At 43.6% G+C, this 25,864-nt stretch overlaps 1 protein-coding gene across 2 annotated transcripts in view; it reads left to right on the forward strand.

Moving 5' to 3' along the window:
• TNS3 (tensin 3) overlaps positions 1-25,864 on the forward strand; it is an 838,360-nt gene that overhangs the window by 127,490 nt on the left and 685,006 nt on the right. The window contains exon 1 of one of the 2 annotated variants that reach the window (XM_086964903.1): positions 10,868-11,219. The exons of the other annotated variant lie outside the window; for it this stretch is intronic. Within the exon in view, the coding sequence (XP_086821029.1) occupies positions 11,085-11,219 (135 nt within the window). The 5' untranslated portion in view covers positions 10,868-11,084. Of the gene's footprint in view, positions 1-10,867; positions 11,220-25,864 lie in introns of those variants that run through there. 2 annotated transcript variants of the gene reach the window in all.

Below are 25,864 nucleotides of genomic sequence, written 5' to 3' on the forward strand. Positions count from 1 at the left end.
GTGCTGTAGCCCTTTTCCTGGGACGCAGCATTAGCTTCAATGTAAAATACCACTTTTCCGACTGCCAGCACGGTGGTCTCATTCTAATTGGGGAGTCAGACCGCCGCCTGCTTGTCGGTCGGTCTCCTGATTGACATGATAGCGGGTAGCGGTACGTCCGCCCATTATCAAAATGTTCCCCTATATTTTTACCTTCAATATTCCTGTTGATTATATTTTTGATATCTTAATATTCTTGTCATGATATTTTTGTACCATGATATTTTTTTCTAATAATTTGCCCAAAAAACCCCAAGTGCAAGGAAGGAAATTCCCATTCTGCTTGAGGGCAGCAGTTTGTATAAGACAGCAGTAATCAGGGTTTAGTGAGCCCCTTGGGCCTCTGAGCTCCCGTGCCACTGTACCTACTGTACAAACAGTAGCTATACCCTAGTGCTAAGGGACCACATAGCAGGTGTATTGTAGGAGAGGCTCAGTGGCATGGTTTATTTCACCAACCGCCCCGACCAGCCTAAATCACATTACCAAACTCAGCGTGGCCAATAGCTTTCAAATAGTAGTTTTTCATACTGGAGCTCCAGCATTGACTATCTACGTGCATTGCGCCTATAAATGTAGAGGCGAGACAATACATGCGTTGATCAGCTTTTAGTAGCTCACAATTATTTTCACTGATCAGAAGTAGCTCTCACTACACAACAGTTTGCAGGACCCCTGCTCTACACAATAATCATATATTGCATATAGAAAACTACAGAAACACAAAATCTGGAAAATGTGAACATTCTAAGTAGAAGATGAAGTAAAGCGTGAAATGTAAACGAGGGCTGCCCACTGACATGGAGTACATTAAGGGTATAACTGTATTGATGAGAAATCAAAGGTTATTTGGAATATGAAGTTAATTACCTGCACATAATGCCTGGTATAGACCGGTTTCAAAGTGGCTTTTCCAACTGTTAATGTGCAACAGAAGTCCTAAGCAAGGGCCTTTGCCTACAACTTCTTATTTTCCCACTGGATTTCATTCAAGCCGTTTGTTTTTTTTTAAAAGATGAGCAGCTCCGGCTTTCATAGTCTTTCTCTGGTGCGTGCAGCTGTGCGAGCACTCTAACACAACTTCTGATAAAAAAGGGTAAACAAAGATGCAGATGTTCCTTGAAGAAAACATAACTCCACAACTCAGGGCCTAATTAGAAGTTTAGGGGTCTGAGAACTGCCAGACTCATGGGGCGCGGTCAGGGACACAGCAATATGCTAGTAGTGTTGGCCATGTGCATGGGGATGCATGCGGGAGAACAAAATATGTGCCCTATGTGGCTACACCTCAGTTCCCTCAAGGCAAGGACTTTACATTCCATGCCATGCAGGAACTGTTTTTGGTGTTCCCATTGCGGTGCCAATTTTCAGAGGCACTGCGAAAAAATGCCCACCGAACACAAAGGAAACTCGTAATCGGGTGGAAGGTGCACTCACTGGTTTGGCGGTGCCAGAGCAGGCCACTGGCGTGGCGGTCTTCTTCCGCACCGCCAAACTCATAATCAGGTCTTATATGTGCTCTTGACACCTGATGCAGTGGCAGCACCTGCACTGCCCTAAAGCTGGTCCTGTTACATTGCCCCATTCCTCTTCTATTGTCCATAGATTTTGACATGAATTTTTCAACTCTGTCAGATTTTGTTTACCCTGCCTAATCTGCTGCAACATTCTGGGAATTTTTATGATCTTGTGTGCTGTTTTTACTGCTTTGGAGACTGGGAATGTGTTTTTGTGAAGATATGCCATATATTGCTTTACAATCAAATAAGAGGAAGCTCTAAGTTAAAACATAAAAAGGGAAACCTGCTTTTCTTTTTTGTTTAAGGTTTCCGTACTCTAAAAAAGAAAATAAATTTGTCTTTTTTTAAAGGATTCTCACCTACCAAGCAGGCTTCATTATCAAACCTTCACCTGGAATGTAAATGCATCCAGATTGGCTCGAACCTGGTTGTCAAAGGAAATACTTTGAGATCTTGGTTAAAAATCACTGGATCTGAAGAAACATAAATTACCTAAGGGACTACCCAATTATAGTTAGTTGCAAATGTCACAAAATGTTATTAATAGGGGCTAGTGGTAGGGATAAAAAATGTTTCAGCCTACACAACTATGACCAAGAGGGCCATTAGGCTTTCGTCTGGCCCAAAGGGACATGCCTGATGCTTAGGGTTTATAGGTTCTACACAATTTCTGCCAACCATTCATTTGACATGCTCTCATTCACACATGCCACACAAACCAATCTGCAGTTGTCAGGGTGTTATCTGGAGTTACAAAGAAATCATTACTCATTCTTAATATTGTTACAGCGACATTTATAGACTTTTTTCACATTGCATGCTAGGGTGTCACACTCTGCTGCACTGCACCCCTCTGATCGGGATGTAGTCTAAGTAACACGTGCCACACAATAAACACTCTCATCTGTTACTTCATGAAACATTGTTCAAGTTATGTTTCGGCATAGCGCTTACCAATTTTGCTCTATGTATCTATGTGCCAATGCACTTACAAATACATGCCTATAATGGCATTATTTCTATATGTCTGCATGTCATGCACTTACCTCAACAGTGCTTAATTTGTGCCTGTGGTTTCTGGTGCTCAGCAGCAACGCTTAGGGGCTGATTACGATGTCAGGGGGTGTTGCCTCTGCCCAACATCGTCTCAGACATGGGACCAACCGACACCTGGTCTTCGGTTCTGATAGGCCCATTAGGATGCGACTGAACACCATTCAGTCGCATTCCTGCATTTTACAATGGGAGCGTGTATTCCAGCCGTACACCGACCGAAATGCATGCTCCAAAAATAAAATGGGAGATGCAGTACATCCCTGCACCCCGTGGCAGGCACTTCAAGGTGCACATGGTGCATAGGTGCCCCCTCAGCCTTCAACCAGAGGTCCTGCACCCAACGGGGCCCTGCTTGAGGCCCCCAAAATCATGTTCCGACAGCCTTTCTGTGTCGGAAAGGCCGGCACGGAAAGGCTGCCACTTCCAGATATCGTGATACCAAGTGAGGAAGAGCCACCCTTGGGATTACTGGCCACATTTTGACTGGTTGACGGGCTCTCTCAGCCCATCAGAAGCCAGCCGGAATGACCATTCGGATTCCTTTCCGACCTCCTCCATTGTAATGAGGTGGTCGCAAAGGAATCCGACCGGCATATTAGGGTGCGGTCTTAAAGGCTCCGACCAGCGGCCGAAGCCTTTTCCAACAGCATCATAATCAGCCCCTTAATTGTTAGCACCAGCACTTATTCCAGTCTACAAAAGATACAATTGATGGATGGAATGCTGGACAATGCAAACATTCACCCCCAGTCACAAAGATCTGGGTTTAATCCATCATTCTTTTCCTCACCACACCACCCCAGTTTGGACCCAGCCATATGCAAATCAGTCTTGACCCTGTTCCTTGTTGGAACAGTCCAGCCTGAACTGCCAAGCCAGGTCCTCACTGGACCAGAAACAAACATCCTGGGACTGGTTTCAGGGCATCACCCTTCTTCAGCCAGGCTAGCTTGAATCCAGTGGTGTAGTGAGCACGGGACCCACATCTGGTCATACCCTTCCCACCTAGGGCGACATATGCAAAAGAAACAATTAATGAACGGAATGCTGGACAATGCAAACATTCACCCCCGGTCACAAAGATCTGGGTTTAATCCATTATTCTTTTGCTCACCACACCATCACAGTTTGGACCCAGCCATATGCAAATCAGTCTTGACCCTGTTCCTTGTTGGAACAGTCCAGCCTGAACTGCCAAGCCATCCTCCCTGGACCGGAAACAAGCATCCTGGGATCAAGCTATCCTGGCTGATGAGGGCTGAAAGCCCGAACCCGGTCCTAAGATGCTTGTTTTCAGTCCAGGGAGGACCTGGCTTGGCAGTTCGGGCTGGACTGTTCCCATGGGGCACAGGGTCAAGACTGTTTTGCATATGGCTGTGTTCAAACTGGAATGGCATGGTGAGCAAATAAACAATGGATTTAGGCCCAGATCTCGGTACAGGGGCGAATGTATGACATTGTTCTGCATTCTGTCCATCAACTGTTGTTTTTGCACCTATTCCAGTCTGCCACATGGGGGAGCTGTTTGAGTAATTTAGAGATGAACAGAACAACAGTTGTTCATTAATTCAATATATATTACAATGACTAATACCTGCCTCCCAAACCATTCTTGTAGCTTTGGGTGCCTGGAATAGTCTGAACTGTCATACTTGTAAGAATGTGATGGTTAGTAGTTGTGTATGTATCGTCGCTGGCAACGCTGGCAGGGGCAATGGATGAGGATATCTGAAGAAGCCTTCTGACAAGGGACCTTGCGTTTTTTTGACAAATTAAGCACTGTACCACAACCCTGTGTTGGCAATCCCTTTATGGGTGTATATATATATATATATATATATATATATATATATATATTTATATATTACCTACTGACGGTCGCCAGTAGGTATATATAGTTAGGATTTTTTTCCTATGGGATTTCTGAAAATTCTATGTCGAATAACTTTGGCGTTTGTGGATGGAATTGGCAGAAATTTTCAGGAAAATGGGACATTTTGTTTCTGAGCAGCCCCTGAAAATTTGGGGGGTTTTCGTCAAGGGGGGGACTAGAAAAAAGGGGGGTCCCAAAACGCGTTTTTCCCATTCATTTTTCCATAGGGCGGTTGGACTCACTTTTAGCTCGAACGGCTGAATGGATTTACACGAAACTTGGCAAAATTGTAGATATGGTTTGCCCGACGTGCCTTTGCTATGTCTCAATATATGTGCTCCAGTGGATTTTGAGTACTTAACGTTTTAAAAAACAGATATATCTGTGACAGCGCTCCGGTTAGCGCCCCGGTTCGCGTACCTGACGCGTAACGGAACTTCGCGAAGCGAAGCTGATTGGCTCTCCGGTGTCTGTCAACATTCTAAACAGTCCGGAACGGCCGCCATCTTGTCTCTCGGTAAGGTCGAGAGACAAGAGGTGGAGAAAAACGAAGGGGGAAATGAAGGAAAGGGGCAAAGTAGACCCCTCCTGACCCCCTGGGATTGATGAGGGGGATATTAAAGTGCCCCGCGGGGCAAAAAATTAAAAATTAAAAAAAATTGTGATTTTTCGCCGTAGAGGCGCGTCCCGGTACGCGAACCGGGCAGCTAACCGGGCAGCTTACCGGGCAGCTAACCGGCCGCGTAACGGGAGTCTGAGGAGAAGCTGATTGGCTGTCAACATTGTAAACAGTCCGGATCGGCCGCCATCTTGTCTCTCGGTAGGATCGAGAGACAAGAGGTGGAAAAAAAAAGTGTAAATGAAGGAAAGGGGGTAAGGTAGACCCCTCCTGACCCCCTAGGATTGATGAGGGGGCTATTAAAGTGCCCCGCGGGGCAAAAAAAAAAAAAAAATGATTTTTCGCGGTAGAGGCGCTTCCCGGTACGCGAACCGGGCAGCTAACCGGCAGCGTAACAGGAGTCCGCCATCTTGTGTTTTTGGAGCATCCGGTTCGCGTACCGGGTAGCGTTCCGGTATGCGTAACAAGGGGAAAACCAAGAGAAACAGTAAAATAAAATTTAAGGGAATAGATTTCCACCAAACTTGTCAAAATTGTAGGGACTGTTTGTTTGATGTGCCTTTGCAAGGCCTCAAGATATGTGCACGTGTGGATTTTGTCTAATTAAGGTTAAAAAATATATATATATCTGTAAGCGTGCTCCGGCGCGCTTACGTTACGGGTTTTGTTTGCGCTGCAGAGCCGATACGTCACGGTTATGCGACGCGTCATGAGGCGTCTCACATGGCTATGTGATACGTCATGTAATAAAGAATATATTTTACAGCTATAGATATTAGCTTTTAAAAAACCAATGAAATTCACTGAAAAAACCATAGGTTATAGACCATATATAGTTAGGAATTTGCATTTACAAAACCTTGAAAATTCACTGAAAAAACCATATGTTAGAGACCATATATAGTTAGCTGGACATTTTATTGATATAAAACCAATGAAATTATATATATATGTATCACTTTAGGACATCATACTCATAACATAGAAAAATCTATCATGATTAAGGAGGAACAAGTAGGGTGAGGCCAGTTTACCCATCCTTCACTGGTAATGATATATGGACCTGCACCATCTTTCACCACAGGAGGTCACTGGAGCAATCTCCGGTTTTATGAAGCCTCTGCTTCTGTTGTCTTTATGAATCTGCATCAGGGGTTTTGAAGGGAAAGAGTTTATTGAATTTTTAAATGCAGGCTCTGAATTGCATGTTTTCAAGAACTAGCTGAACCCTCACACAGTAATTACTTTGGCGATGATGTGATACAATACATGCAGGCGTGCCCAAATCCAGTCATCTAGAGCCGGAATCAGGCTAGCCCCACAGGAAACACTTAAATTCAGTGACTTTATTTACAAAGTTGGTGGTTACCATGAAAATCTGGCATGATTGCAGCCCTAGAGGACTGGAGTTGGCAATAACAATAATAATGATGACGCATGTGAACAAGTTGTCTCTGTGTGCTTCTACACATGGTCCAATGTGCTTTTAGAGAGCAACTTGACAAATCACTGATAAGTTACAACATGCCCCTTCATTTTATTAGTCACATATCCTAATACGATTTCAGTGTTTTATTTAGGTTAATGTACATTAGCAAGGTTTTCGTTTACACTTTAAAGGTCATTATTGAAAATTCCAGAATTGAACGGAAGGTGAGGTTCCTTACTTGCTCGTACAGATCTTAATTATTTCAATGTCCAAATTCCACGCTATTATAAATAATAGAGCGTAAAGTAAAATAAAAAATAACAGTTCTCTAAGCTGTCTCGAAAGGATTCCCGCTGTTTCGCTACACCCACCCAGGTCTCCAAGTGATATCATGCCTTACAGGTTATGGGTGCGGCTGACTCATTGATACAAAACACATTTTCTGATGCTTGTTTTTTTTTTTAAAGTGCAAGTTCGGATCCTTGTGGGATGCCTAACAGAAAATGCAATTAATTATGCATAAACTCAATGACAGTGTGTCTGGAATAAAAACAGAAAGGCAAGGACAGAGCTGGAAATTAAAGAGTTTATGTTGTTGTGACAAGTGGGCACATCCAATGCAGAGTCTAGCTATTTTTGGTAAAACAAAAATCTATGTGATATTGCACTCAAAGTGTTTCTTAGCGCTGTGAATATCTGAAGTTAATAAAATCTAATGTAACTGTACTTTGGGCCCGCTGTTGCGGCGGTCAGGAGATATGACCGCCGTGCTGGCAGTCGGAAAGTGCTCCTTTATACTGCAGCCCAGAAAAAGGGCCGCAGCTCAAGCGGTTGTGTAAAAGACCACTTTGTGCACATCCACGCACCTTGGACTTTGCACCATGTGGTGCATGGCCCACGTGCATGGATGTGTGTGAGGGCACTGCATGTGCCCGCAGGGCAACTTTGCAGTAGCCAACAAGAGACAGGGGCCCTGTTTGAGGCCCCAAAGTACCTTTCTGACATAATTTTCATGGCCATTGAACGGTCATCAAAAGGCTGTCAGAGAGGGACATCATAATCCCGACGGCGGTGCCTGTCTTGGCACTGCATCCATTCGGGATCATGATTCTAATTGCCGCCCCCGCCAGGATCACTGATCATGATCCTGGCAGAGAGGGTGGTCTGTCCACTAACAGACAAGGCTCCGAAAGGCCAACATTGTAATGCGGTGGTCGGACTGAAGATCTGTCTGTCAGTGGTACCGCCGCAGATGGCCTGTTTGTGGTGGGCTCACTGTCATCATAATGAGGTACTTAGGGCCCGATTACAATGGGGGGTGGACTTACGTCCTCCCGCCATCCTTATGGGGACTGGGAAAGCCTGACATGCTGTTGGCAGACCCGCAGTAGGCATTTGATGCGACAGCCAGCACGGCGGTCACAATGCCTATATTTTCCATTGCGGCGGGTGCTGCTAACTGCAACCATGCAGTGCCTGCCACATGGTGCAGGGATATGCAGGGGGGCAACATAGGTGCCCGCCAGGTCCCGTGTCTGGAGGCCAGGGGGTAAGGGAGGCCCAATAGAGGCCCCCAATGTCCCTTTCTGCCAGCCTTTTCATGGCGGGATCAATGCCAGGAAAGGGTCAGCAGAAAGGCACATCGTAATGCCTACAGTGGGGCCTGACAGGCACAATCTCCATTGCAGGCATTACTATGCCTCCGCCGCACCGGCGGCTCAAAGAGCCGGTTGGATGCGTGGTGGTTGGTCTTGCCAATTGCCAACAAACTGCCCACCGTCCTAATGTGGCGGGCGGAAAACATGCATAGAATGACGGTGAGACCACCACCGACCGGTTGTCGGTGGCGGTCTCTACCCCATCCTAATTATCCCCTAAGTGTACTCATTGTACTCAGTTATAGAAGGATGTTGGGTTAATCTGACTGACCAGGACTCGAGCTTGTGACTTTCAGTTCATTGCAGATATTAGCAGCAATTATTACCTCACTGAGTTATAACAGGTCTTATCGTATCTAACATCAACTTATCAAATCTGAGAAAAGCAAACTAGTATGTGGAAGCTGCTAGAAACCAGGGAGCTTATTTACAAATACCTTGCGCCGCCGGTGCATCAGTTTTCCCATATAAAAAGTGACGCTTCGGCGGCACAAGGGGCTTGTAAATTGGCCTGCAGGTGTAAAGACTATCATGGGATAATGCACTCAATATGCAATTCAAGCACATATGTTTAGTACCAGGAGAGGAATCCACAGGAATCCAAAACAAAGACCAGGATTAAAATTGACCAAAAGTGATGCTGTCTTGTTGGCTATGGAGACCTGGACTTGTAATCCTAGCTTCACACTATGAGAAAGTATTTCGTCTTCGGCAAATCACAACTTTTCCCCATCGAAGTCGGACTTGGATGCACAAAAAAAGTAATCAAATGTAATGAAATTAAATGTAGTAATCTGGAGTATCCGCTAATAAGTCAAAATGGTGACATCACATTTTTATAGTAGCCACTTTGTCCAGAGGAGGTTAACCCCTTGTACGCTGATGACGGAACCGCTCCGTCATCAGCTGCGGTGGCGCTGTGCTGATGACGGAGCGGTTTCGTCATGGCCCGCCCGCCGCTCATGCGCGGCGCGAATTCTGCGCCTGCGCTGAGCCTTCTATTGAGCGGGCGGGGCCATGACGGAACCGCTCCGTCATAGCACAGCGCAACCGACGCTGGTGACGGAGCGGTTCCGTCACCAGCATGCGCCCACCGCTCTTCCGCCCCGCCCCCTTAGCACTGCGGCGGAACAGCCGCCGCAGTGAAAGGGTTAAAAAGACAGTGCTGTTGTTAACTTTAGCAGCATGACATTCATTGTAGTAGGTCTAGAGATCTGTGGGATGTACAGTCTGGCTCCTCTGTGTGTGAAAGGACACCAAAATCAAATGTGAATAAAAATAACGCCTTTGTGAGAATATATAAACACAATTGGCCTATGACAAAAAAAAAAAAGAAAATGAAATGTTCACTCGGATATTTACATTTATGTCCAAGTGTGGATTTGTTCTTACTTTTTGGAATTCGCAAACTTCTGTGACATTCCGCATGGGAACCGGTATAAGGAACAGGTGTCCATGTGGATTTCTTGGGAATCAATTGCCTTTTTTGGAATCCATAAAAGGGTATCATATTCCCAAATGCAAAATATTTGTTATCTGCACAGGGAAGATATTATTCAAAAACTTCCAAGGCTACTCACGCCTTGGAACGCCATCAATCCCACCTTCTGAGTGGGATTCACAGGTACAGATATGGCCGCATAGGTAAGTGGGCTTATTCCTGCCAGGAATCCCTTTGTGAAGTCCTGGCAGGTATAACAAAGGTAAGTTCGGTCGTAAAAGTATGTTTATGGCCGAATTTACCTTTGTGAATAGGCCTGATCAATCAAGCAGCCTATTTTGTAGTAAAAATGAATTATGTTGTCATGAAGTGGAACACTTTATAGTTTATAGAGTACTTTCTTACCACAAGATTTTGAAATGTTGAGGAATGATGCTTGGAAAAGGTGGCACTGATGTTCTACCTGAAAATAACACTTGGCATTACTAGAAGATATAAATCGTAGAGAGCCATGTTACAAAACACAATTGCATTGAAGAAACAATATGACAAATCCATTCTGCACCCTTTGTGCTGCTTCGCCTTAGAAATCTGAGCAAAGATCATTTTGCACAATTTGGGAAATTAAAACAATGTTGCTTTACGTTTGCAGCTTGCATATAATAAGGGATTCCATCTCACATGACGTGTTTCCTTCACTCCAACAGCAAAAAGAAAACGTGCAAACCCTTCGCTCCATATATTTACCTGGCACAAAATTTAGATGATGTGGCTCAAGTATGGAGTAAATAGTTTTTACGCTGTTCTTTTTATTCTGAGGAGCTAAAATTGCGCAAAAAGAAGGAAAGAAATTGAGACATCAAAAAGTCTAAAGTAATATGGACGCCAGGTGTTTATCAGAGAAGACCCCATCACAATTCCCACACTTTCTACAGCATGCCACTTCCGATGGACTGTTTCCGGTAAGATGTCCTGTTTGCATGTATGAGGATGTGACCCGATGGGTTTGCACTACAGCCGGCTCACTTTTCTCTTGAACCACCTCCGAGCCGTCCCCCACCCTTCGGTCCCCAGGGCTGGCGCGTTACATGTAATTACGCTCCCCTGTTATTGTACCCTTGCTGTGTTTGCTGATCCAAAACCCTCCCACCGGGGAGAGAGGAAGCCCGGCGTTTCCTCAGTCGAGAGGCCGCTTCGGGCTTCCTTCTTACGCGCAGCCCCAGCCGGGATGTGAGCAGTTCGTGTCCGCGGTAGGATTCGGTGTGATACAGAACAAGGAGTGGCGAAGAAGGAGCGAGAGGTGTCTGTGCGCACCTGACAGAAGGCCCCGAGGCTGCATGTATGGATGGCCAGTCGGAGCGCGCGGGGAAAGATTCCAGGAGCCGACGCCGGGGATGAGGAGGAGTCCGCAAATTGTATCTGGTCAGCAGAACTAATTCTCCCAGGCAGATGAAGGGACTGGGATGGGAGTTCCTGATGGCTTGCACCGCGAGCCTGGCCGGGCGGGAGAATGAGCTGTGCACCACCACCCTGGAGTACCACCCGCACGCCCGTAGGCAGTGGGACAGCGAACCCATGATTCGGGTAAGCAAAGATGCAAATGTGGACAACATGAAACGGTCCGGCTTTTCAGGCGGCGCTATTACTTAGGTGACGGCTCCTAGGGTGACCCAACAAGGGTCAATTTAAGCAAAGAAAACCAACCCTCGCTCCAAGAAAAGACAGCCACAGAGGAGATACAGTGGACTCTAAAATTGAAGGGCCCTGGTGCAACAGCGCCTGCTGCACTCAGAGCTGTGCCCCAGAGTTTTTTAAGCTGCTAGTTGTGGTAAATGTAGGCTCTGGGGCAGAAGTAGTAACATGGTTACCTAAGATCACACAAGTTGGTCAAGAGGGGAAGCTTGCATTTGAAGACAAAACAGAGTTGTCAATTCAGGGCCTCATTTAGAGTTTGCTGGACGGAGTAAAGACAGGCAGAGTGGTGGAGGACTTTACATACGACAGCCATTTGAAAGTTTGGTGTAAGTCTGGCATTGGTAATGAAAGCTTACATCAAACTATAAAAGTTTTTACTTTTCTAAAACCAAACTCTCAAAGCTGGAATTTGTTTTTGGAAAAGTACGAGAACCATGAAACTTTCTTCCTTGATGTGGGGGTGATTTTTTTTACCGTCATTAACTGCTGTGATGGATAGTAATGTAAAGTTAGACACTGCTCAATGAAGTAAACAGGTAGTTTTATTCACGCCCAACAGGGAGGCAAGTCGTTCAGTCCCTCGACCAAGTTACAACTGACAAACCCTCCCAACCACATTCCAACCCATGACCAAGTTACATTCTTAGAAAATAATGTACACAATTAAAGGGGAAGATACAACAGATAGTTTAAAGACAAATCTGACCCCCTACTTTAAATATGGTGAACGGCTGGATGGCTTACTTCCGACGGCCCATACTGCCTCAGTCGTTGGAGGAAGGTTTACACTAATCAAATACATTTTACTCCATCTGCATAAATCTATCTGTCTACCCAAGCAAAATTGGACAGACGGACCAAATGTTTGTCAGACAGGGTACTCCATCGTTGCGATAGGGTATCCTGTCTGCCAAACCGCAACTCGAGCCCTTAGACTCACTGGGCAAATATTCTCCCAATAAGAAGGACAAGTATAGTTGGAGAAACTGAAGTGGGTGGATGTGTTAGGTAACATGACCAGAAAACATTTTGAAATGGAATCATTGTGCATATTCGATCTTAATTGCTGCCTTGCCGGATTTGGCGTGTTCATTGAAGAAATCCTGCTTTGTGCCATTTCTCTGGTTCTGTGTAGTTTTTAATGTAAATTACTGATCAAAGTGAATTTTGATTTTGAATTAACAGTTTTTTTGTTTCCCTACTGAAACGAAAAAACAACTTGTTCATTCACAATTCTGTTTGCTCAGGAGGAGACCACAGAGCCAGAGAGAGGTGTAGGTGGTCTTCTACCTTGCAAACAGTTTTCATAGTTCACGATTTGGTGACTTGCTACAAATCCTGGTCACTATGTTTTTGAGTACAATGAAGGGCCCAATCATAAAGTCGAAGATTAGTGGGAAAATATTATCAGACGGTGGACAGCAGACATTTTGGCCTTTGGGAGTGTAGTTGTCCTGCGCTCGGCCGTCGTGTTCCGCCAGCCACAACCTTCGGGCTATCAGTGCAGTCCAACAAGCATCTAGACCTGATGTGAAGCCTCGTTTGGAGTAGTGTCGCAACATTACTGTGTTACCAATAATGGAATATCTGACAGGCGTGTTGTTTAGGAAGTAGAGACAAGGGCTCCAATGCGGGCTTGCACTGTACCATGCACTGACGGAGACGTTTGTCACACACAGCTTGCCTGAAATTAGTAGAACTGAGATACCAACTTCAAGCAATTTAAATACTTTTAGAAATAGTGATGGGTCAGACTAATTTCCTTTAATTATCATTCTTTTAAAGTACAAAATAGATAAATATATTTGAACTGAGGCCCATTCATCACACTGAAGGACCATGTTCAGAATGTACATATTGCATACATACTAAAGTATCTTTTAACCTGGTTCCAAAAATTGGTACCAGTGCAGTGCATATTTGCGCGGTCATGTTCACTAACTGATTAGTGAAATAATTTAACTTGCCTCAACCACCAATTGTTAAACTATCCTTTGGACCGACGGCCTCGTGGTGATGTTAGTCAAAAAGACAAATGTTATTTATAGTTGCACTGGTGGGTTGTTGCAAATGTCTGGAGAAAATAGCACAGGTTGATAGAAAAATGTATGTAATCTCGCATAATGGTCAGAATAGGACACACCAATCCATTGACAGATCAAAGTGCATATGCTGGTGAGTGCTTTGTTTGTGGCAAGAGCGAAAAACGATGGATTAAACCCAGATCTTTGTGACTGAGGGTGAATGTTTGCATTGTTCAGCATTTCGTTCATCCTCTGTTCTTTTTGCTTTTGTTTGTGGCAAGAGCGAATGGGGCAGCTTTGACCCCAGTCCTGAGCTTTACAGCAGCCTTACCTTCCTTGGTAAAGCACCTCCTAGGCCCGCCTCCAGTCTCACCTTCCTGCTGCACGCCCTGACACATCCTAATGTTTTTACGGTCTACAACAGGTAATCCTGCTTCAAAAAGCAGCTTGTCAGGTGCTGAGGTGCAGACAGAATGAGAACAACAGAGCACACGAATGTGTGCAATGAAGTGGATGAAATAAAGGAACACATTCTCAATGTGAAGTGCATGGCGCATGATCAAGTGCAGCCTCGCTCTGTTGTTTGTTAGGTCAGACTTTTTATTCAACAGTGGTTCTTTGTTTTGTTAATAGCTTTGGTGCCGTTTGGCAATTCTGCATGAAACTTTCCCAAAAAAGCTCCTCCAATTTGGATTTCAGCATGACAAGTTCTGTGCAGATCCATCAAGGGGAGGGAAGTAAAAGGGGGCCGCCAACAATTGACTTTCCCAGTTTAACTACCATAGGATTCTTTGCTGTTTTCTGCAGACCAAGCAGCTGAGTTGCACCAAACTTGGCATGAAAATAGAACTTCACCCAAGAAAGGAACTTTGAATGGTATGCTGTAAATTGTTGAGTGTTTTTCGAAAAAATTGCATTACAAAAATGTGTTTGGCGAGCTTGAAAGGGTTAAAAAGTTACAGATATATTGAATGATAGCAGATGGCTCGCCAACCTGGGTTTGAGGATGATCCATACACCCATATTAAAAAAATTAAGCAATGTGATTGGATGACACATTTTTTTCCATCATCCATTTTGGGTTCATGGACCCGACTGCTGGTCCACAAACTCTATCCCTATAATTGACTGGACACAACTCAGAAAAATGTGTTTGAAGTTGCCATTACAGGAGCAGTGCTAGGCCTTCACATTCTGAAAAAAAGTGAAGGAGTCATAGGGCCAGGGGTGGCATCCCCATACCTCCTTGCTCAGATCAGTGAGAGCTAAATGGACCCTCCAGTTGTCAAAATGCTTAAAAAGTTGCTTATGCCACAGAGCTTGTATTCCCTGAGACAGGGGTTGTGGACCTACACCTATGCTTTAAAGTTTAAAAGCCCGGCCCAGGGTCAACAAAAATGGCAAAAAGGGCCCCACCACCCCTACAGATTTCCCTGATGGGTTGATGAATTTTGAATTTGAATTTAAAAACATTTATTGAGCGCGCTTATACCAAGCGGTTTCATGGCGCTTTGAAGATTTTACGACCAGCAAACAGCAGCAGGAGAGGGCATACTAAGTGGCAAAGGCACTAGAAAAAAGAAAAGTTTTCAAGTTTTTCCGGAACTCTAAATAAGAGGATGAAGTTCGAAGCGCCAGGGGAGAGAGTTCCAGAACACTGGTGCAAGGGCCGCAAATTTCGCCCCGCCAGCTTTCTTTTTCTTAAAGCGGGGTATGGCCAGAAGTGCCATGTGGGTAGAGCGGAGTTCTCTGCCCGGAAGGTAGGGACTGACAGCTGAGCAAATGAACTCAGGAGCAGTGCCCATTCTGGCCTGGAAAGTGAGGCAGCCTAGTTTGAATAGGGACCGTTCTCTCACGGGCAGCCAGTGCAGGGCCTTCAGCAATGGAGTGGCGCGATGGAATTTGGGCAGTCCATGAATCAGGCGGGCAGCCTGATTCTGCACTAATTGCAAGCGGTGTATGGCGTAGGCCGGCGCGCAATTGTAGATTATGTTTCCATAATCAAGGCGCGAGAGCACCATGGCCATTACGATGACCTTTAGCGCCGGAAGGGAGAAAAAGCGGTATATTTTCCTGATTATCCCGAGAGAGAAGAAGCAGGAGGATACCACGAGCTAACTTGGGAGTGCACGGAAAGTTGAGAATTAAGCAGAATCCCAAGGGTTTTAACTTTAGGGACCGGAAGTGGGGGGGCACCAAGTGGTGAGGCCCAAAATGATGGGGACCATGGACTGCAACCACCTCCAGTCAAGACCAGCTCGGTCTTGTCTGGATTGAGCTTGAGGTGGTTGCAGTTCATCCAGTCCTGAATAAATAACATAACAGTTTGAACATTCTGATGAACCCAGTACTTGGTTCGCAAACGCTGTCAGAGGCCAATTAAGATCTGCAGGTCTCTAAGAGTTTGAAAACTTCTCTCTCAAATGAATTATTAAAGGGCCCAGTTCCTGTTTGGCCATTTGAAGGCTGTGCGCAGCGGTTTGGGTGCTGAACCTATACCAAGCAAAGAGGGAACCCCCCACTGAGAATGGGAATTGTTTCAAATAAGGTGAATGTAGTATGTCATTAACAAACAGAAATGAAATGAATTACAGTTAGAGTGAAGTTATGGTTAAGATTGGCTTAAAACCTCAAAATCCTCCTAAAAATACAGATCAAGTGAAGTTGAGGGTTCCATAATAAAACCTAACAAACATTGAAATTCGGCAGTTATATTTATCACAAGCATAACTTGCAGAGCAGCGAAGTAATCAGAAGCGGCTCCTCCGTAATGGCAGAGGAGCGTCAGCCCACTGAGTCAGCAAGCTAAAAAGAATATGATAATAAAACAATATTATCTTTTTCTTTTTCCCACTGACGGAACCAGGGAGTCTTGGGCAGGGTGGGGCCAGGCCGGGCCATGGCAGGGAGGAGAAGTGGTAGGTGCACTGTAAAGTGTGAATGCCAGTTTGGCCGGCCGAACAGACATGCACACTTAGGTTTCTCCAACCCAGCTGTGCTGTACAGCCAGGTTGGAGAAACTGCACAGACTCCCAGGCACTGTCTGAGTGGAAGACCAATCCTGGCACTGCTCTCATGCTATTAAGAGCAGAGCTAGGGTTGGGAGCGGAGCCTGTGCTAGTGTCCCAGGGACTGCTGGGACACCATCAGAAGAGAAGAGGAGCACTGAGGTGGCCGGCAGCGTCGGCGGCAGGACACATATGTTTTTAAAAATTATTCTAATTTCTAATTTCCCCCGCCCTCCAACTTCAGTTTTGTAACGGCCGCTACTGGACGTAATGCATCCATCACACTCCATATGCAATGCGTATGATCTTATAATACTTACACAAATAACTAATACCACCTAAAAGCACCACGTTATTAAATAACAACAAACACTGCATTCATAGTCATCGCAATCATAGTTTTAATCGTAATAATCTATATTTTTGACCTGGCTCGCTGTTTTCTTGTGTGCCTTCATCTTCTATTAAACAAATGTTAAAGGGAAGTTATATTTAGGTTAAAATGTCAGTAAAATATAACATTTTAAACCAATAAACCACTGATATTTACCAGTTATAGTTAACTCAACTAAGTATAACTCGTGCCCTACAGTAACTAAAATTCCATGCACAGTGTTGTTATCAATGATGTAATATCCGATATCATTAGTGATTTTATCAAACCAGTCACTGAACATGCGATGAGTGATGTAGTATGTGAGGGTGCCAGCAGTGCATGGCCACGGTGCACGTTATTGTTAGGCTCCTTTGAGTCCCAAGGGACCTCATGCTCTGATATACTGGCCCCAACACGATGAGAAATGTTATGGCTGCCATGAGAGGACACAGGGACTCAGTCCCTGTGTCCTGAAAATTAAAACAAAATAAGGTATAAGGGGGCAGGTTAGGAGTACCCTGACCCCCTAGCACTTGTGGGAGGGGGGACCAGGAGTAACCCGTTGGGCCAAATATTTTTTTTTAACTTGGGTTGCCGTGATCCCACAGGACTCTTGGGGGCCAGTGTAATCCACTTACACCCGGAAGTCCCTAGTGTGCACAGGGGCTCGCACTGGCTCCTGCAAGGGACCTGTGAGATCGGAAAAAAGGGGGTACATGAGTGGCTGTATGAGTTGGCCCTGTGGCTAACCCACACCATGCACAGTCAATGGCCATGTGCAGCAGCGTTTGCAGCTGGCAGATTGTTAAAGGTATATATGGTAATAAAATATTACTTTATGAAAAAAAAACATAAAAATTCACTGAAAAACAAAAAGGGTAAAGTGACATTATAGTTAGGTACAGTAATGACATCTTCATTAAAAAATGTAAAACGTAGAAATGTACTGAAAAAAAACAAAAGTGACTTTATAGTTAGGGAAAAATGTTAGTTTTAACGTAAACGTTTAAAGTAAAAAAAACACTGCAATTCAATAGTTTTAGTTAACTAAAATATTTTAGCTTTCTCCCTCGCCATGCATTTCTTATGACCCCGAACATAAGATCCACGGCTAACCACCTTATCTTCCAAAGTCTGCTCAAGAATTGGCTCTTCCCCACATAACTACCATACTCAAACATACATATACAGCATATCCCTCTGTATATAAACATTTATTTGGACTATAGATGTGTACCTACATATGTGTAGTGCTTTTTATAAACGTGTATAATAATTATGTTTTGAAAGATATAGATATTCATTAGTTCTGCTTAAAAAATGTACATTTTACATATAGTTACATTATTCTATGTTTAACATGTATATAAGTGACGGCATAATTAATTAAATCGTTTGTATCATAACTCTATAATTGATTCACTAATGAACTAAAAAAATCAAAACAAATACATTAATTTAAAGTACATCATCACTTGAAAGTCTGAGTTAATTAAATGCAACTTTAATCTACATATATTACCATATATATATATATATATATATATATATATATATATATATATATATATATACGAACAAATCCCTTTCCAGCGGGAAGGGGAATGAGGCAGCACTCACGGATACAAAGTTTCCCAAAGTTCTTTTATTCTTCTTTCCGTTGTCAAAACACTCCAACCAATACACAAACCAACGCGTTTCGCAACAGCAGTTGCTTGATCACGTATATATATGTATATATATATATATATATATATATAAATATTCCATGTCCTTATGAGTCTTTATATTTATTACTTTGCTTCTAATTCAGCATATCCAGTTCACTACCCTATATCTCTTACAATATATCCTCTACCCTCCGGCCTGGCTCATCTCAAACCTCATTCTACTAATCTCTCCAATGCACTACCCTTTTTCTCACCCTATACCGCTCTCAATATATCCTCTACCTCTACTCTCTGGCTGATCGTAAACCTCATTCTACTACTCTATCCAATGCACTACCCTATTTCTCATCTTAAACCTCTATCAATATATCCTCTATCTCCACTCTCTCATTCTTCCCAAACCCCATGCCAATACTACAATCCCCAAATTAACTCTTTCTAGACTCTTCCCTCCTCTATCCCTTCTTGCATCATCTCATACCTCTTTTACTATTCAGATCTCCCAAAGAAGCCTTTCTGAACCCTTCCCTCAGACTCTCCCCCATCACCACCCCTTTACTTACCCCATACCCCCTCCGACTGCTATGAACCCCAAAAAAGACCCTTCCCTCTTCTATCCCTCCACTATTCCTTTTCAATCCAAATAACACTCTAACAGGTCCACCACTATAATTAGTTTAATATTTCCCTATAATAATTCCCTACTAATCCTTGTTTGTGTTCCCGTAGTAACGTGCTACCCACCAAAAAGCGCTTCAACACCTCATCAGGGGTAGCAAGCACTATATAAATGCAAACCCTTCCCTCTTCCATCCCTCCACTATCCTATTTAATCCAAATAACAGACTAACATGTCCACAATGCAAATTAATTTCATACTTCACCAGACTAATTCACCACTAATCCTTTTTGGTTCTGGAGTATCGTGCTACTTGCCTAAAAGTGTTTGAACACTTCATCAGGGTTAGCAAACACTATATAAATGCAAACTGTTTCCCTCTTCTCTCCCTCCACTATCCTTCCCAATCCACATAAAAGATTAACAAGGTCACCGCTCCAATTAATTTCCTATTTCACTATATTAATTTACCACTAATCCTTTAAAAGTTCCGGAGTAGCGTGCTACTCGACGAAAAAACGCTCACTTCATCCTCTTCAGGGGTAGTAAGTGCTATATAAATGCAATTACAATACAATACATATTACATCACTGATTGTTGTGATTTGGTGTTAATCCACTCAGTGTTTTTTGAGAAATTAAGGTTCAAATGTTAGTGATACATGGACGGGACCTAGCAGTCCCTCAGCAATCTGATTGCCAGGATGTAACATCAATAGATATGTTGAAGCTGCAATTTTGAGGATTTAGGGACTAGGTCTCAATGTCCTGAATTTAAAAAGAAGTAAATTGCAAGGTGGCAGGGTAGGGGTTTTGGTGTAAAGGTTGTGTGCTGAAGGAACCTTTGATAAATGTTCACACAACTGTCCCAAAAAAGTACATCCACCACCGCTCCTTCCAGGGAAGTTTCGAGGTGATCTGTCAAGTAGAGGCTGAGAAAAAAGGGGGCCCCAAAAAGCATTTACCCCATACAATTCCCATAGAAAATTTTAGATAGAGCTACAGCCAAAAACAGCTGAATGGAATTCCACTAAATGTGTTGGAAAACTAGATCTTTATTAAGAAAGTGTACTTATGTGATTTGGTGTAAATCCAGCAAGTAGTTTTTGAGATATTAAGATTCAAAAGGTATTATTGGCAATTGGGCTGAAATAAAAAAAATCTAAACCTTCTGATAGGCTGAGGGTTTTTTTGAAGGGAGTACATTACACTGGAAAGGCATTTTTTGGCACAGCTCGATGAATCTCCCTTAATTTTCTAAAACAAAGTTCACTTACTTTAACTCCTTCATGGAAAGTTTCACTCTGATCCATCAAGCAGAGACCAAGTAATGACAAAGGTCCCAAAACATTGATTTGCCATGTTAATTCCCATAGTAACGTTGTTCTCCGATACAGGAAAAAAAGACTGAACAGAAAGTTTGGCAGAAAGTTAGAACTTTACTTAGAAAGTGTGCTTTTCATTGGTTGGTGTAAAATCGCTCAGTAGTAATAAGAGAAATTTGCATTTAAAGAGGTGCTCAAGATGGTCATAAAGGGGTTAATCTCTAGGTAAAGGTAGTGATAGCTGGACCACTATGGACTGTGGAACTCTCACATGGCTCATGCCATACCAAAATAAAAAAAAATCTTACATTCCTGAGGGGCATTTTTCTATCAGTCAATGGGGTACCATGGTACAGAAACCATACCGCTGTACCCAGAACCGTATTGTGGTACCTTGCAATCTGATTGGCCAGCTGCTGAAGAAAATGTTGCAGTGGTCATTAGAGGACGAGAGGACTCAGTCCTTATGACATGAACATTTTTAAGGGGGCAGGGTAGGAACACCCTGACCCCAAGGCACTTATGGCTGACTCACAGGGACCCAAAGTAAATATTTAAAAAATGTCATTAACATGTACTGAGGCACACCTGCGGGATCCAGCACAACTCTCCTGTGAGGGTCCATGGTACTCATGTCACAAACTTCCATCCCATGGTACCATACAATCTTCACTAAGGAAACTTGAAGCAAGTCCCATGGGATGTAGGCTTGTGAGGCAGGTACCACAAGGGTGCCATGCTAACTGAAAAAAAGTAAAAGAAAAATTAAAAGGACAACAGTTACCACAAGAGTGCCATGATGCCTGGAAAAAGTTTAGAAAAAGAAAGGGAAAAGACAATGTGGGTTCAGAATGCACAGCTGAAGGCTAGGCACAGCACAGGTTGGGACCATCCAGAGTCTGTGAACTCCTCCTTGCCAAAGGTGGGGGTTTGCTGCATGCAAAGGCTTGGCCGTTGGTCAAGTATATGACCAAAAATAAAAAAACCTGAATCTCATTGAAAAAACCAAAAGGTTAAAGTGTTATTGTTAGCCCCCATTTCTAACTGTCACGATAGTTAGAGTAGGTTCTAAGACCTTTGCTCAAATTAAAAAACGAAGCAAATTTTCTGAAAAAAACAAATGTTAAAGAGACGTTATTGTTAGGTGTTGATATGAGACATGCACTCAAGTTTAAACCCCCAAAAACCACTGACATACAGCAGTTATAGGTTTTTCAAAAACCTATAATGTCTGCCCCTATCATGCACTACATATGACCTCACATATTACCTCACTTATGACGTGTTAAAATTTAAAAAGGGACAAGAATCAGGGTTGGGCATTTGCGCAAGGATGGGTAGGAACTGTCCAGTTGATAGTATAGTCTCGTCAGGAAGTATCTTTGTAAGAAGAGTGTAAAAGCTTTGATGAATTTCACATTCAATTGTAAATCGTAGAGAGACAAATATATGCATGCATTGATTACTGAGGATGGCCTAATTTAATTCTAATTTAAAACATTTACAGAGCGCAACGTCCACCGAGCGGTTTCTTGGCGCTAACAAAGGTCCGAATTACTGAGGATTGCAGGGGTGAGCGAGTTTATGAAGGGAAGGCCTGTCTAAACAGGAACGTTTTGAGGTCTTTTCGAAAAGAGGCATAGTGGGTGGCAAAACGTAGGTGATCAGGCAGAGAATTCCAAAAGGTGGGGGCCAAGGTAGAAAAATTGGCACCACCCCACTTTTTTCGCTTAAAACGTGGGGTTTGGAGGACTAGGCCTAGGTGGAGTTTTTTATTCAATGAAGTATAAGTTAGTTAAGGCTTCTAAAAGGTGTTCAAAACTCAAGTAAGAATTGTACTTAAGAGGCAGAGGAGAGGATTTGAGGGATTGGGGAGAGGCACGAGGGTGGAGAGCAACCTTATGGCTTATTGAATGGAAGTGACGGTGGCAGCATAGTAGATTTGGAGTGTATGTTAGGCGTGGAGGAATTGGTGTTCCACGTGCAGTAAAGTACACAAGGGATGGAAGAGAGGGCATGAAATGAGGAGGAGAACGTTTGGGGGTAGAAAAAATAGACTAACAAAATGTTGCTCAAGGACTTGAGGCATGGTGGACAGGGTGGAAGTGGTGGTAGAAAACATACGAGTAGGGAAGTAGCGGGCATGGATGGTGGAGGACTAGTTTGGCAGGGTTGTGAAAACATCCGAAGGATGGAGAGAAGGGTATGAGAGCTGAAAGTGGGGTTGTGGAGGGTCTTCAAAAGCACCCGAGGACAAAATTGGATGACAAATTCAGAGAGTGGATTGATTTATAAACTTGTATTACAAAGCTGTGTATATTTATTTTCTTGTAATTTTTGACTGCTATAACGTCATTGTAATGGGTTTGTTTTGCAGAGGGCTTGCATATTGCCTCACAGCATCTTCAAAAAGCCCAAAAAGATCTTCAGGGAGTGTACTTCTTCAGTGTTGATGTGTTTGTGTGCCAGTAGCACCTGCTCACGTGCATAGACTTCTTTGTGCTATATGATAGGAGAAGTGTGGCTCAATGTTTAGAGCGGCAGACCCTGATGCAGAGGTCTGGCTGGGACCAGGGTTCAATTCCCGACGGCAGGGTCTTGGGCTCAATGTCCACGGACTCAATAATTCTCGCCTCGGTGCCTACTCTAATCATGGGTCCCCACTCTGGGCAATAGCTTGCTTAATCTCTACAACAGCCCTAAAGCGCTGGGATGCCTGGTTTCACTTTGGGGGTGCCCAGTAGGGAGGATCTCACAGGGAAAGCCAAGACGGGTTCCACAGCGGTATACAGCGCCAAGATGCCTGTCAGGTGATAGTGCGCTTTACAAGTATACATACATTACATTACATTACATTACATATATACTCAACTCTGAATCAGAGCTAGTGATTCACCCTTAAGTTGCACAGTCACTTAATTCTCCAAAGGGTCCTGTCCGGTCAGGGGATTGTGGAAGCTCAGAGTCTTCCTGAACAAATGGAGACCCTTTTTTAGTGTAACTTTGGGGTGTAGCCCTTTCCAGAGACAAGTGACTTGAGCTTTAACTGACCGGCTTCCCTACCTAAGTTTGGATTTTGAAATGGCCCATGAGATCTCCATCTCTGTAAAGGGGGGAAGTGGGGCCCAAAGGTAGGGACTTGGGCCTTTCCTCCGGAGAAGCTGTGCGTTGTTGATAGTTTGGTAAATTTGACTCTGTAGTCGCTGCAAGAGTGATGTGATTGAATCGAACACAAAATACACTGTACATTTTGTTCGGAACACAGTTTCACGAGGTCTCTCTGTAATTCCTTCTCTTGGCAACTCTTCAAAGTTCATTTTGAAAAACAGCACAATGCGACAGGCTGACTGAATAATTTTTTTTCAGCTTGCTGTTTCAAATGAAACCTCTAACCAAACAGCATTTCAGGAATCTCATTCCGTTTTGCAGGATGTTGCTTCTCTCTTACAAAGTCAATTTCCAGAGGAAAAATACCAACTTTTGACTATTGGATTCCAAAATTAAATTTTAACACTGGCGGCTAAGACGTAGGAGCATCGCCCCAGTGCTCAAAAGGGAAAATAAAATGATAATAACATATCGTTATTATAATTTTTTTTCTCTCTTGCAGTCAGTGGTGCGGCGTGGAGGGGCTGGCCAGTGCAGGGGGGTAGTGGTGTGCACTCCCAAAGCGTGCATGAACTGTTTGGGCCGACTAAACAGTTCATGCGCACTTTGCATGTTCCTACCGGGCTGCATTACACAGCATTGCCAGGAACATGCACAGGCTCCCTTTCCAGTCTGAGCGCCGATCCACAGCGCTCAGACCAATCACAACGCTGCATTGCAGCATTATGATTGGCTCAGGGGAGCTTGTCTGCTTGGTTGCTTCCTGCTGCCGCCGCCGGAAAAAGAAGATTATGAGGACGGAGGGGAGGCGGTGGCCAGCTGTTCAAGGTAAGTCCTTTTTTTTGTAGAGTACCCCCCCCCCCCCACCCCCGCATCCGGTAACAGCTGCTACTGCATTTTGAGGACAATGGCAACCTTGTAGCAGATGGTTGCAAACTATGTGACAAACTGCAAGAGTTCCCTACTGACCAGTTTGATGCATACTAAGGAGTGGTAGAAAGCTGTGTCTCAAAACTCTCCCTGTTTCTGTATAGTAGTCAGTCCAGCAGACAAGGCTAGGTCACAGGAGGTAGTGGAAAGGGTGAGCTGAGATACAACATAAGAAGTTCAAAATGGTCAGCATAGAAAGTAATATTCTGTGAGAAGCATCATTTAGAAAAAGAAATAGTAGTTTAGCAATCAACTCAAAATAATACTTTAGTAATAACTTAAAACTGTCAAACTGTAAAAGGTTATAATGAATATTGAAAGTCTGGTGATTTTAGCACTAATCGTTGCAGAGTTAATGATGCCTGTGACCCCGATGCATTGTGAAAAGTGGTGTTCGGTTGGGTTTATGGTTGAGCCATGTCGGGTGAATTGTGTTTAGGTTTATCAACCATGTTGAGTGAGTTTGTGTTCAGGTTTATGGTTGAACCATGTTGGGTGAGTTTGTGTTTAGGTTTGTGGTTGAACCATGTTGGGTAAATTTTGTGCTTAATTTTGTATTTGAACCATGTTGGGTGAGTTTACCCCAGTTTGGGACCCTCTCATAGGAAACAATGGTCTTGGGTTACCAAGTGATGTTTTTGCATCATGGATAGCTACAGAGCTGTCCAGAGTGCTGACATTTGTTTGCGTGGAGCCTAGTGTAAAAGAGGTGCCCCCTTTGGTTTTATTTCTCAGGGAATCATTTGGGGTTTGAGCCAAAATCAAAAAAGTAGTTTCAAAGTCAAATCAAAGGTAAATTAATTCCTAGGAAGCTTCCTCATAGCTTGTGTTATGTCGATGTACATGTTTTAGGGCGAAGCTTACCAGAAGTGCAGCTGTCTGAATTGCAGAGACTTCTTAGGGACATTCCCTGAAATGCATTCCACCCATTGTTTACCATTGACTTTGTGTTTTGTAATTCGCAGTTGCTTGCTTTCCATTTGCTGACTTGAATGTGTTTTTGGCTGTCCAGTGTGTTATTGTCCCTTGTGTGGAGCATAACTAGTTTACTGCATTCTTTCAAGAGTGTTCACTCTCTGTAAGCAAGCCTTCAAATTTTGTTCTTATCTTGTAACATTGGCTTTGCATTCAAAGACCGAGCTCAAATGTCAGGCTCTGTCTTCCGAGAGAGTTTGGTGTTTACTTTTCATTTTCTGATTTCAAAGTGTGATGATGTATGTGATAATCTTGGTGGGTACTGGGGGTGTGCCGGAGGAAGGCTGTGCGATGTTATTTTTTTCTAGCATACAACAAAATGTAAATGTCTGTAAATGAACTGTGCAAATATTTCAGAATATATGAGTATTAGGAAAGCACTAATAAAGCAGTCTTTTTGCAATTCTGATGGTGGAAACAAATATTTAAATGTATCCAAATCACACCCTCTACTTCACGAGACTCTACTCCCCTTTACGCATTGACTCTCCATTCTACA

Source organism: Lissotriton vulgaris, chromosome 4_1 (genome assembly GCF_964263255.1).
Source record: "Lissotriton vulgaris chromosome 4_1, aLisVul1.2, whole genome shotgun sequence".
Lineage (NCBI taxonomy): Eukaryota > Metazoa > Chordata > Amphibia > Caudata > Salamandridae > Lissotriton > Lissotriton vulgaris.